We start from the raw sequence: 14,277 nt of genomic DNA on the forward strand, positions 1-14,277 counted from the left end.
CTCATGCTTCTAACCTAAGGGCATAAACGCACGTTGATGCAATAAGTTCGTTAAAATCTTGGAACACTATTTTACTTTTGACTATAATCTGGAATTAATTCCCTCAAATAACTTTTGCATGAGATTAAGTAATTTCGAATGACTTTTCGGATTGGACTAGAGGATACGCACGTTTAAAAATTTCCTGTAAACGAAAAGAATAAGCAACCATCTTCTCACCTGGTTTACGTTTAACTTTAATAAATTTATTAAGAAATAAATCGACATTTTCATTTCCATGAAAGTGATCGAGCAATGCTCATTTAACGGTAGCATAGTCATTTGGGTTTTTTTCAAAATGGTCATGATAACTGAAAAAATCCAATCTGTCAATTTTGCACGCAACACCTTAAACGAGTTATCATCTGACCATCCAGATCAATCTACCATACTCTCAAAAGATTCTAGCCAAGAGTCAAAACGGGTGATTGGACTTCCAAATAAAGAGGGAAGTAATTGTAAACGAGCGAAAGTGTGTTGGTTATTTTGGAAATGATCTAAGCCTTTGACAGTGGCTGCTCTAGCAGGAGGAAGGCAGCAGGCCTTGTTACAGTTTTTACCGGGTAACTGAAAGTTAGAACTTTTCTGTTGTGAATTCTGAGAGTGTCCTGGAATGCTGGCCAGACTGTTCGAGAACGACAAGAGTTTCTACTGCTTGGTTGAACTGTTGTTCTCGAAAAGTGTGCTGTCGATTTAGGGACTGACGAAGTGACGGCCGAACTGGTCGTAGATCCCTTCGTCGTTTTTGTCCTGGTCGTTGCATGGGTGTCGACAGCGGCGACACTTGCTGTGGTGACGCTGCTTGATGACTATCCTGGCCTAGGTGATTCGGTGGGAGCAGTTGTCGTATTTTTGGTTTGGTCTGAATGAGCTTTTTTTTATCGCAAACTGCACGTTGTTCGGTCTGGTTACTCCTGGATTATTGTCTAATTTCCTCAGAAGCGTTTTTAATTCCTGGGTCAACGGTTCCAGTGGTGTGAGCGACCGTAGTTTTCTCAGGTATAGGACGAGGTTACGAATTTCCGTCGAAAAGGTTTGTTGGTAGGACAGCAATACCGTCTCCAGATAGATGGAGAACTCTTTCACTTCGCAAATGAGGATGTGATACTCTCCGTCTGATTGATGTCAAGTATTTCAGAAGGATCGTCTGTTCTGTCCATTCCGTTCGCTGGATTGGGTCGTTTTGAGAGACGTTCGTCACTTGGATGTCCTGTATAACGAAGTTATCAAAAAATATATCTTTTGAAGATACCTACAATATGATTTACTTGCTTCTTGTTTGTGCTTGCTTTATATTTATCCTATATTCTTATTCACCATTATAAACGTAGTTTCTAGTTGCTTCAAGCGCAATCATGTTGACCTAGATAAAACTTCCGGGTTCTTACTCACGCGTGTGACGTACCTGTACGTCACGAACATCATGCCACGTTACAAGATATCTGTGATGGGCTCCACGCGTGAAGCACCTATACGTAATCCCAAATCACGCCATACGCGAAGATGTGACGTTTTATGGTGAACCTACTTTCTGACAAGAGTTAGACAAGTGCCAGCTTGCAAGACGATCTCTCGCTTTTAGTTTGAATTGCCAATCTTAAACAGTAGACTTTTTATCTTGATGTTTTACTTTATTCTTATTTTTTAGTTCATTAGTTTTTCCTCCCAACTCATTTGTTCTTCTTTTCTTTCCATGTATTGCAGAAATTCTAATTGTCTTCTCAACACCTATTGCAAATATTATACGTGTCGGCCAGTAGTATTGTTTCCCGTTTTACTTCTATTGTTCTCTCACGCTTGTACGCCCAAACTACCACGGTAAGATCAAGCTACTTTGTCTCGACTTTCACGTTCAGATTCTCTATTGGACTCACGTCCATGTTTCTTTACTCGTTTTGTACCCCTTTTGCCTCAGCTAAATAATACATGTTCATCGTTGTGGGTAAACACGTCTCTGAGTTTATTTACACAACAAATTGTCTTAATTCGTTAAGCCATTTACCCGAGAGGGAAAATGTTTTACACCTGCCTCAACCAGAGTAGCTGGACCCATCTTCAGGTGGTCCGATTCAGGCTCTTGATCACAAGCACAAGGGATGGGAGCTTGCTCGTCTAGATTTGTAAAATCTGATCTTGAGTATTCTTGATTTTTTTGTGAAAAACACAGGAATGTGCTTGATATGGAAGTAGTACTGGGCGTTTCTTTGGGGGAGAGCTTAGCAGGTAAAATACCTGCAGTAAACCTAGCATAAAGGGAGGGTGGGCATTTTCCTGATGCCCAACCCTAACTTCAGTTGCAACGCTGGTCGATTTACGGAAGGACGTCGTATCGACCCTTGCTACAGCCTCATGCGTAGCGTTCTGAAAGATTTGAAATTACGATTTAAATTTAAGACGCTTTAACTTAAGTTAAGAGTCCTTACAATTCCTTCGGAGCTTTCATAACTGGAAGTTATCTGTGTTTACTCTGGGATTAAAAATGGGGGAAATAGAACTATTAATTGCTTTGGCTGTAGTCTTGGACGTCCTGTAATCCTGAAATTTATCTGGTGCAAACTGAGTTTCAGTGGCAAATTATCAAAATTAAGGGATCGAGCTATGGGTTCCTTATCTGGTAGGGTCACAGTTCATTGGGTTACAAAGGAATGTACAAGTTTATTACCGGCAATAATAACATCATCCGCCATTGTGGTTGAGTTCCAAAAAGCGCTGCCACCAATTATGTAAAGCATTCTCCCTCTCGGGTGAATGACTTAACGAGATTAAGACTAGTTTGATTGTAATAGAAACTCGAAGGCGTCTTACCCAAAATGATGAATGTGTTTTTCTCGGCAAAAAGATACAAAGGAATACACACATATATTGTTGAATGGATTTGATTAACACACACATAATGCAATAGCAGCAGCATAACTTTCACGTGATTTGAACACAGAAGTACAGAGCAGATTCATACTTTGAGGTATACTTTAGCTAGTCAGGCGTGGTCTCAGAATGTGTGAGAGAGCAGACGTAGCAGACTGCTATATATAAAGAGTCAGAAATCAGAAGGGAATAGAAAGATGGTTAGGGCAACACATGGGGTTCAGCAACTTGAATCTCGGGATTGCTATATTAAACTAAACATATATGAGTGGAACAATATATTAGGGAAACGAAAGTGGAATTGGAGTTAACGTAATGGGATCTTACGGTAGAAGCGAGAGCGGAACAGATGAAATAAGAAGCGGAGAAACACACAAGAAAAGAATTTCACTCTTTAATGCGATCATGGGCGATACGGAAATGTTTTAACACTTGGAAAAGGGAAAACTACAGTTTACTAAGTTACACCAAGAGACTAATCGTACAACCTAAAGTAGAGTAAACGGGTCCTACTATTAAGATTCACCATAATAAACTAAGACAAACGTTAGGAAGCACAACTAGTTCAGCTAAAGATAACTTAACGTTTAGCGAGCTGCTAAAAATTCGACCATTTCTGGTTCACAACAAAACTTCGCATTCGTTGCGGATCACGAACTTCCATTTGACGGGCAATTAACTAGGCTGGACCAACTCGTCCGCAAACTAACTATATTTGATCTGTAATACATGTAAGGCCGCCAGAGGCGCTAAAATCAGCGCTTTCTTGGTGGCCGATATCGGCGCCGAAATTCTTTCTTCACAAACTTCATCAAGGTAGACCAGACGTCAGTATTTTGTGTGTCAGAGTTCCAATAAAATAAGAACCAGTATATTTCACCTGCGTCAGTGTTTTAAACTAACAAGGATTACTCAACAGGAATAAGTTTAGCAATTAATGAGTAAGTTTTCATGGTCCTTCGAATTAACTAATCTTAAACAGAATTTTGTACATCTAAATAGTGAAATCACTGCTATTAAGAAGTCACGCTGAATTTTTATCAGAAAAGCGTGTTGAAGAAATTGTGTAAGCATTAGGAAGAGGACACTACAAGTAAAGAAAAAGATTCCACGTCAAGTTATTCTGGTGAATTCGTCCTGGCCATCCACGGTCAAGAGTTTTGAGACCTTTGAGTGAATTCGCTCAAGAAGAAACTTCACATTTTAGGTGCCCTTATATTTAAAATTTTAAACCAAGATCTCAGGCCACCTAGTGGTGTAATTAAGCAGTTTTTTACACTGTACCTGTAACTCGACGAATAAGTCAAATAAATTGAAAAAAATAAGTTTAGTAATTAAGGAGTAAGTCTTGTCAGCGTTTCACAAAGTGGCATGATGCTGATCACCTGTTGGTGCGTCGCACGTGCAGCCAATTAAAGGATGTTTATATATTGGGTTGTTTGGCGTCGCGCGTTTGACCAATCAACGGAGGTTATTTAATGGCACGATGCGCGTCGCGCGTGTGACTCAGACAGAAGGGGTTCATTTAGGTCACTGCTATGACGCGTATTGGTTATTGTTACTACGCGGTTTACAAAACGTGAATAATAAGTGAATAAAAGTAACAAGTGATTAATACGTGAAGAGAAGTAAATATAGAAATGCTCGTATAATAAAGATATATATTTGGAGGCTTCGTTTCACTATCTTGGGACCATTTGTGAATGGTTGCAATTGTTTCTGCATCTCTAAGCCATACTCCGATGGCTTGTTAATTTACATTCCCGCTGTAAATGGGTTTGTTCTGGGTTTCGTGTCTCCTGCTGAGTGCTGCTGTTAGGGCTCTTAAATCTTAATTTGATTCCTTGTTCTGGGCTGGGAATTGTAATTTGTTAGTTTTTTTATTGGTTTCTGCTCTATTCAGTTTCTGTGCCCTTACATTTTGGTTAAGTTACATCGTTTCTTCCAAATTTTGTCTGAGATTTACGTTCTCTGTCTGTAGCTGTGGCCGGTCTGTGTCAGTGTCTGCAGTCTGTCATGATTGCTGTAGGGCTTGTCTAAGGTCTGTTATCTCGCCTTCCAACGAAGAGATCTTGGGTTGGTTGATTGCTCAATTATGCCGTACTATTTCAAGATCGTTATTGCTTGCGGCGATCGCAAGGCGTTGTTGCAGTTCTCTCAACTTTTCTTCCAAGTGTAAAGGAATACACGATGTTGTCATGTTGTCTCCAATACGGAAAAGTTTAAATTAATACGGCGTCTTTACTCACAATGTCTTGTATACTTAGCAAGCATAAAACAACACGCACGCAATAAATAAAAAGCCGTGTATTATAAACCAATTTGCAACAGGAATCCGTAGAATAATTAAACAAGCTCGTAAATTGAGGAAAGAAGACTCGTGACACTTAAAGGTTACTAATGGGTACTAACTTCAAGGCATAGACGTAATAAAGTAAGAGTCAAACAGCTACTTAGTGATTACTTAAAGGGTACTTATTCTGCGGCTTTCAAGAGTTACAGTAGCGGGCACGACGGGAGAACGGCAGAGGCCTAAGTTGGCACACGGAGCAGGCAGAGTAGATCTGACTGTCCTTTGGGAGTTTGCGGTGGCTTTTTATATGTTATTCATCATCCCGTGGGGGACATACGGGACAATGTTAAGGTATAGGTGGACAAAATCGGGCGGTATCGGGCGATTTTGGACGTCCTGAAGAGGTATAGGTGGGAAAATTCTAGCGGTATCGGACGAATTTAGACGATTGTTAAAAACAGGCCGGGTAGTTTCGGGCCGTTTCGGGCAATTCCCAACAGATTTAAATATATCTATTTTTAGCGACAGCAGGTTAAGGCCGTTTTGGGCGGCTTTTGACAAATCGTAAAAGTTTCTATTTATAACGGGCGTGCCAAGACTTGTTCTCTCCGCTTGTTATAATTTCAAGAAAGTCTAATAAATAGGTGGTTTGGCGACGCTGCTTCCATTTCCCGCATGTTCTTTCCGCGTTTTAGTATTGTTGTGTATTGAACTTGTATGACATGTAATGGCGTCAGTCAGTCTGAGACGAGAGTCAGAAGAGTAAGCTGGAAGTCAGCAGTTAGACACCAGTCAGTCCCTATGTGGTGTACGCCCACGTTGAGTCCTTTTCCCTAGTACTACTGTAACTTAGTGCTATTCTCCAGCCTCGAAGTGAGGTTAGCTTCCCTTTCGTACACGTATCTATTTTCCTGTACGTGTTGCGTCGAGACCTCGAAGTGAGGTGCCCTCCATTTTCTTTGTCATTTCATCCTCATTCCCCCTCACCCATTGTCCGAGAATACAATCATATCCTTGACGATTAGACCGGTCTCTTACTCCCGAACTATTGAACATTGGTCCTTCGAACCGGAGCGAAACCGAATCGTCAACGTTTAAGGACATAGGAACATCATGGTCGGATCCACGGCGAATCCAGGAGAAGCAACGGCATCTCAAGCGCCGCCAGATGTTAGGCAAGCAGACGTTGTTAGCCCCACGACCTACGATCCCTTTGTAACACAACGGACATGCAAGGCCATACGTTCTCAGATTACGAGAACGTGTAGAAAGATCACGAACATCATTCAAGCAGAAGGCTCTAGAGGAGCTATACAAGGCTTAGTCAACCATGCCAAGTCCCTGCTGGACACCGCGTGCAAGCTTCAGCAGCAGTTGATCGACGTGGTGGACGACGCCACGGTCGACAAGCAACACGATATCCACCTGAACTACGTACAAAAGTTGGTTGGTAGAGTTAGATTTTAAAAAATATTGGAAAAAAAAAAGGCAGGATACGCCTACAGAAGCATTTTTGCCGATGGTAGCCAGAGGCCGTTCCGTCTTCTACGCCGGCCGCGTCTTATCATAGTATAGCTCCTGTATCTTCTCGCCACAGCCCAGCTCCAGCACGTTCACGTCCTAACCCTTCCCAGCAAGAGAGCAGTTCCTCCGATGAAGCAGATGCAGCCAGAGAAGCGCTTCAACAACTTGAGTTGGCCAGAAGGAATACTACGACACCGGACAACGAACAAGGAGAGTCCAGAGTCCGTAGGTGGGTTGAAGGACACCAGCTATGCAGACAGGAAGATTCAGCCCCATTACCGGGACGGCCGATTGTACACCACCCGACGAGAGTTTTCTGGCGCGTCCTCTTCCATCAGAGCTGAGTTGGGAGAGTTCAATGGAAAGGCGTTGGAGTGGTTTAGTTGGATAGACCTCTTTCGCGCCCTGGTGCACGATACCCCGAAGGCCCCGGCAGAAAAGTTGGCGATACTACAGAGGCATCTGCGAGGCGACGTGTTGGACGTGGTCTATGGACTCGGAGGAGGTGAATCTGCATATGCCGAAGCGTTGGGTCGTTTAAAGGAGAACTACGGAAGAAGAGACGTCATGCGCGCTGCCTTGATGCAAGCACTGGAGAAACTCAGCATTTACAAGCAGGATCCTAGCTCCTTCCGAAGATTTGCTGAGAAGACCCGTACCTTCCTTTACGACTTGTCCAGAATTGGAGAATCCGCGACGGCGGACGTGATCGAACGTTTATGTCTGAAGTTGCCCTTTGCCGACCGGTTGGCATGGAACACCGATCGGGGAGGTGATCTGGAACGACGTTCTCTGAATGAGTTTGGCAATTGGCTATGTCAGAGAGCTATGGCTTATCAAAACGCTTATACCATAGCAGAAGAACAGTCACAAGAGTCTCAACCACGACCGAAGGAGAGGTATTCCACAAGATCGCATGCGGCCAATGCTGACAGTAATCGAAATCTGAGCGGTGGGAAAGCAGCCACACCCTTCTATTGTTTCAAATGCGAAGGCCGACATCCGATGGAAACCTGTGCCCAGTTTAAGGAGCTGACCAGTAAAGACAGGCTGCTCTTTTGTATGCGGCACAAATTATGCTTCAACTGCTTCGGGACAAATCATACATCACGAGAATGTAAGATCAAGAAACATTGCAACGTCACTGGGTGTAAGCACTGGCATCACGTTCTTTTACACGATGTGAACGTTAAACCAGAGAACGGCTCCAATTCGGCGACTGCCCGGTGCAACGCGACGCAAATCAAGACAGCAGTGGGGATGGTCCAAGCGCAAGTGTACGACGTCGACGGGAATATCGTCCTAGCCAATGTTTTCCTGGATGAAGGGAGCGACAGCACTCTCTTCCGAGAAGGTTTCATCCGGAAGCTGAGATTAGATGGGACACCACACACGCTCTCAGTCGACGGTGCCGGAGGCGTGAGAAGTAAATATGCATCCAGACGTGTACAAGTACGACTCCGTTTGTTCGATGGAGAAGAAGAAACACTGAAGGGTTCTACCCTACCTACAGTGGCGAGTCCAGCTCCGGTGCTGGAATGGAGTGCACTGAAAAAGAGGTGGAAACATCTCCAAGACCTTCCGTTGCAGCCAAGCGGAGGGAGAGTGGATATTCTGTTGGGGAGTGATCAAGCTCACTTCACGACTGCCCTGGAATCCCGAATCGGCAAGAAGTTAGAGCCAACTGCAATACTTACACGGTTGGGTTGGATCGTACGTGGAGTCCTCGGAAGTAGACTCCTGGAAGCAGTAGTTAAGAGCCATGCCATTTTCGCAGCAGACGAGGACGTAGACGTTCTAGTTCAGCAGATGAAACGATTCTGTGACAGTGAAGAATTCGGCACCGAACACCAGATTCCCGGCATGTCCGAGTCGGAGAAACAAGCAGTGCAGATACTGGAGGCAGGCACCCGAAGATTCGACGTGGGATACGAGGTCCCTATTACGTGGAAAACCGGGGAGCCTTACCTTTCGAATAACCGAAGTCTGGCAGAGAAAAAAATGAAATCTCTGCTACGCCGATTCTACGAAGACCCCATATTTGAAGAAGACTATCGCCAGTCGATGGAGAAGAATTTTAAGATGGGATATGCGGTCTACGTCGAAGATCCATCCGATAGTCCGCCGGAATATTACCTAGCTCATCACGGAGTGAAAAAGGGTAAAAAATGGCGAGTCGTTTTCGACGCCGCAGCAAAATTCAATGGAAGATGTTTGAACGACAGCATCCACAGTGGTCCAGCACTACAGAATTCGTTAACGTCCGTCATCATCAAATTTCGTGAGGGAGAAATCGCTTGGGCATCCGACGTAGAGGCGATGTTCAGTCGCATCCGTCTTAGGACCGAAGACTCACGTTATTTTCGTTTTCTGTGGAACCAAAGAGGGGAGACGGAATCGCGAGTATGTGAGATGCGGAGACTACCGTTTGGGGCCACCTGTTCCCATTTATTGCAATCGCCACTACTCGAAGAGCAGCAGCTGATTTTGCCGGACCCTCGTTCGTGTCCAAAGCCATTGAACACAAGATGTACGTGGACGATTATTTGAGTTCAGCGAAGACAATCCACCTTGCCATTCAAGAAGCGACTGGAGTTCAAGAGGCGTTGGCGGCGGGTGATCTACATCTCCAAGGATGGATCTCAAATTCCGTTGAGTTCTTGAACCTGCTGTCCGTCGATGTCAAAGCTAGTCTCGTTGAAGAACGTTCCCTTGACGGAGATCATGAAGAAAAGGTGCTTGGGGTTTACTGGAATCCTACTACCGACGTGCTCACTTTTAAAGTGAGTGGCTTAGATACGGTGGTCTTTACGCGAGTTGGATTAGCCAGCAAGACGGCGAGCTTATTCGATCCGCAGGGGATGGCCGCTCCCATGACACTAAAGGCGAAGGTGAAACTCCAAGAGCTTCAGATCCAAGGGCTTCAATGGACCGACGAGGTGACCGGAGAGGCAGAGCAGTGGTGGAAGAAATGGTTCGAGACATTGAAGCAGCTCAACGACTTAGAGATTCCACGTTGTCTATTCGAGAGGGAAGATTTCATCGTTCGGACGGAGTTGCACAGTTTCGGAGACGCTTCAGAAGAGGCGTACGCTGCAGTGGTTTACCTGAGAAACGTGTACGTCGATGGAACGGTGTTAGTCCGACATGTACGAGCGTCGACGAAGCTGGCTCCGAAAAAGACGATTTCCATCCCTAAACTCGAATTGAACGCAGCCTTGCTGGCGGCTAGATTGGTGCGTACCGTACAAATGGCTCTAACTCGTACCATTCACGCACGTTATTTGTGGACGGACAGCAGTGCCGTTCGAAACTGGATCAGAGCAACTGCATCCAAATACCAAGTGTACGTCAGTCACCGTATAGGCGAGATTCAAACGTTGACAGAGCCACAGGAGTGGAGGTTTCTGCCAGGTAAGATTAATCCGGCAGACGTTGCGACCCGTTCCACGCTCGGAGAAGAGATCTTTCCGTCTTACTGGTGGTGTGGCGTAGAATTCCTACAACATCCCGAAGATCGTTGGCCAGCTGATCTGCCCTGGATGGTGGAGGTTGAAGAGATTCGGCCGGTTCGTGCTAACGTGGTCCAGTGCGAATCGTCGGCGCTGGACTGGGAGAAGATGAAGATTACAGTTGAGGAGATCCCAGCGTTGGTGAAGCTGCAAGACCCCTTCCTCGAACTTGTACGACGGTGTCAAGAGGAGGTGTATTCTGCAGAGCTTAGTTGTCTACAGAAGGGAAAGTGGATCCCTTCCACCTCAAGTCTGTTAACGTTATCACCGATACTCGGAAAGGACGGATTAATTCGGCTAGGGGGTAGAGCTGGACGCGCTCAACTGCCTTACGAAGAAATTCATCCTCCTGTACTCCCAGCAGGACATAAGTTTACCGTGAACGTTGTTAGGGCTTTCCACTTGATGCTCAAACACGTCGGGACTGACTACCAAATTAGTTTCATTAGACAACACTTTTGGATTCCCCGTGGTCGGGAATTAGTCAAGAAGGTTCGTCGGGAATGCACCGTTTGTCGAAGAGAGCGAGCCAAACCGGGTGAGCAGCTCATGGCGGAACTTCACAGATCACGTTTGGAAGCAGGAACCCCGCCTTTCACCCGAACAGCTTGCGATCTCTTCGGTCCACTGGACGTAGGCCTGTCTAGAAATAGAACCGCCAAAAGATGGGGAGTTCTATTTACGTGCCTGGTAACCCGCGCCGTTTATTTGGAATTGGTGACGTCTTTATCTTCAGATGATTTCCTCCTCATCTTACGTCGATTCATTGGTCTGTATGGTCAACCCGGAGTTTTCCATACTGACAACGGGACCAATTTCGTAGGAGCAGAACGTGAACTGAGAGAAGCAGCTGAAGCCCTATTCGCCGATCCAAAGTTAGCAGATTTCATCCGGAGCAAGCCGATGGAATGGAAATTCCAACCTCCCAGAACGCCACACTTCGGCGGGGCTCACGAATCCCTCGTTAAGTCGACTAAAAGGGCACTCTACCGAGCGTTAGATGCAGAGAAATTGAACTTGCAGTATCCGTCTGAAGAAACGTTACGTACTTTATTATACGAAGTATCCGGCTTATTGAATGGGCGACCGCTGACAGCCGCGAGCAATGATCCAGCCGATTTCCGACCGTTAACTCCGGCCGACTTTCTGAACCGGGTCAACACGGCGTGCCCACCCGTCGGCCACTTTGAGGACGCCCTACCTCTAGAGATATACAGATACTTGCAACGTGTACTCAATCTGTTTTGGGACATTTGGAAGAAAGTTTATTGGCAGTCTTTGGTTTCCCGTTCCAAATGGAAGAACCCGAAACCTAATTTTGCTGTTGGAGATGTGGTACTCGAAATCGACAGCTCTTTGAGAAGAAGCCAGTGGAATCTTGGAAGGGTTACGAAAACCTATCCCGGAGCTGACGGATTAGTTCGTGTCGTGGACGTTCAATTTGAGAGAGGCCTATTTCGACGAGGAATTGGACAGCTAGCTCTGCTGGAGACCGGCTCATCCACTGGATCGCCCTAACGACCATCCGATTCGGGGGAGTATGGTCCGCTGCTTCCATTTCCCGCATGTTCTTTCCGCGTTTTAGTATTGTTGTGTATTGAACTTGTATGATATGTAATGGCGTCAGTCAGTCTGAGACGAGAGTCAGAAGAGTAAGCTGGAAGTCAGCAGTTAGACACCAGTCAGTCCCTATGTGGTGTACGCCCACGTTGAGTCCTTTTCCCTAGTACTACTGTAACTTAGTGCTATTCTCCAGCCTCGAAGTGAGGTTAGCTTCCCTTTCGTACACGTATCTATTTTCCTGTACGTGTTGCGTCGAGACCTCGAAGTGAGGTGCCCTCCATTTTCTTTGTCATTTCATCCTCATTCCCCCTCACCCATTGTCCGAGAATACAATCATATCCTTGACGATTAGACCGGTCTCTTACTCCCGAACTATTGAACAAATAGGTCAACTAGTGGGGTATCAAGTTAAGGAGAGTTAAAGGAATAAGGTTTTAGTCTAATTAAGCAAAAAAAAGGGCAAGAATGGGCTTCGCTTGGCGTTTCGTTACACAAGGACAAGTTTGTAGTTTTTAATAATGATATTTTTACTGACTGTTGGCTTTGATTTTGTTGAAGATTTTTAAAATGGGTTTTACTTAGGTTTAATTCCTGCTTTAACTGATTGTTTTCTGATCAAATTAGGGATAAGTTTTTTATCTGGTCAGCCTTTTCCTTTTTCAAGCATTCTGCCTTTTTTTTCTATTACCTTGATTCTTTACTCACTGACTTATAAGAGATTTAAAATTTCTTTTGTCTGATAAATTTTGTGTGTTCCGTTTGTAAAATCCTAGTTTCATTTTGGTCTCTAGAGCTTGGTAGTTTACCCGGATTCTATCTAAATCGGCTTGAGTGTGTCCACATTTGTATAAAAATTCTTCCCTTCTTCGGTAAGCTGGGATTCTCTTAATTTTACTCTTTCCATCTCAGCTCTCAAATAAACTTTCTCGTTTACTAGTTTGGATTTTGCCGAAGATTTTTCCGATTCGACCTTCTTGATTGTAGCTTCCAAGACTTTTACGCCCTGTGTTTTCTTCGCTAATGTAGAGATTAGGTTTGACATTTCTTCTTGGGATTGTTCTAGTTTTTGTATTAGAGTTTGGGCGTGAAATCCGCCCAAAACAAAAACATTAACTATTTTCTTGTCGTTTAATATTTTGATGTTGCTAACTCTAATTTATAGCTTTTTTTACATTTTTTTCCTAATCCTAATCCTATTAAGGCTGTTTTTACTAAATCTCTATCGTCTACTAGTTTTTTCTTCATTTTGCTTGGTAAGTTGTCGTTTGAGTGGTATTTAGTTAGTTGCTTCTTCATCGCTCGTCACTTTCTTTAGGAATGTCTTTAGCACTTCTTGTCGGTTTGATTGGTATTACTACTCTCCTTTCCCTTATTTCTGCTCCTTCATTTTTTCTGGTTCTAACGATAAGTAACCGGTAGGCCTAGAATCAACTGAACGTGGACTAACTGGATGTTTAATTGGTGTTACTGTATCATCTGATGGTGCTATTGTTTTATATATGTGCACGATTAGATCTTTATCTGAAATTAAAATTTGCTGACTTTTACCGCAGGGAGTTTGAGATGTCTTGCAGTCATCTGCGATTTTAGGGTGTCTCGTAATCGGTGTGCACTGCCTCGATGGTTTCTGGGCTCCAGGTCGACGCACTTGAACAAAGTTCAAGCTGGACACGTTTAACTAATGTAATGTACGTACTTCGTGATGAAATAAATATACACTTTGAAAATGAACTTGGCTTGTATTGATTGCGTTACATAGAACATTACTCCCTTCCAAGACCCTTGTGAGTCTCGTCATTTATAGCTGTTACGAACGTACCGTGGAACCCCGAAAGTGTAGCTGGCAGCAATGCGTTTATCACGGGAAGGTGGCGTGTTGTAGGTAAGATAACTCGTGCCCTTTCACGCTGCGTCTGGGAAGATATCTGATTGTCTTGAAGATGTCTTGCCACTTTAGGAGTAAAATCCATTAAGAGCCTTAATCAAATTACAATAAAAAAGCTAAAAAACGAAGGATAAGAAACTTTGAGTAAAAGAGTTAGGCAAATATAGAAACAGCTGCTTACAAACAACTACGGAAAACTCTTCAGTTGGTTAGGCTAAGTTGACAAAACTTTGTTGCATCTAACATGTTTGAGTTATCTGTCGGTAAAGTAAGCTTAAATTTGTAAAAATTATTTTTCCTTATTGCACTGTAAAACTTAACATTAATTTTAGAAATCGTTTGAACCAACAAATTTTTTGAAATGGCAGATAAAAAAGATATTGACAATCAGACCAACAAACTTGCATATTGACCTGTGATCATCGTTATCTACGTGAAGCAATAAAACAATTTGATGGTGAAAGTCAGAATTCTCCACTAAAACACAATAAAAATACAATAACTTGCTTTCCAAAAGCGATAAGTATTCATTTCAATTCTTCCGAAAGCTGTTGTTACATGGATTTCTCATTCATCAAATAAGAAAAATTAGGTTT

At 43.9% G+C, this 14,277-nt stretch overlaps 1 protein-coding gene across 1 annotated transcript; it reads left to right on the forward strand.

The window, feature by feature from the left end:
* Positions 1-6,310: 6,310 nt before the first annotated feature.
* LOC116932463 lies at positions 6,311-11,751 on the forward strand. Its single transcript, XM_045180535.1, has 4 exons — positions 6,311-6,631; positions 6,686-6,719; positions 6,795-9,221; positions 9,278-11,751. Exons 1-4 carry the CDS (start codon positions 6,311-6,313, stop codon positions 11,749-11,751), a joined length of 5,256 nt encoding a protein of 1,751 aa, XP_045036470.1.
* The last annotated feature ends 2,526 nt before the right edge of the window (positions 11,752-14,277 follow it).

Source organism: Daphnia magna, linkage group LG10 (assembly GCF_020631705.1).
Source record: "Daphnia magna isolate NIES linkage group LG10, ASM2063170v1.1, whole genome shotgun sequence".
Lineage (NCBI taxonomy): Eukaryota > Metazoa > Arthropoda > Branchiopoda > Diplostraca > Daphniidae > Daphnia > Daphnia magna.

What these genes read in the sequence shown, in the direction of transcription:
- LOC116932463 (XM_045180535.1), top strand. Translation starts at nt 6,311, where the DNA reads ATGGTCGGATCCACGGCGAATCCAGGAGAAGCAACGGCATCTCAAGCG. An exon ending in CAGAAGCATTTTTGCCGATG is followed by an intron (nt 6,720 to 6,794) that starts GTAGCCAGAGGC and finishes TTCTCGCCACAG; the next exon opens with CCCAGCTCCAGCACGTTCAC. An exon ending in GCTGATTTTGCCGGACCCTC is followed by an intron (nt 9,222 to 9,277) that starts GTTCGTGTCCAA and finishes ATTTGAGTTCAG; the next exon opens with CGAAGACAATCCACCTTGCC.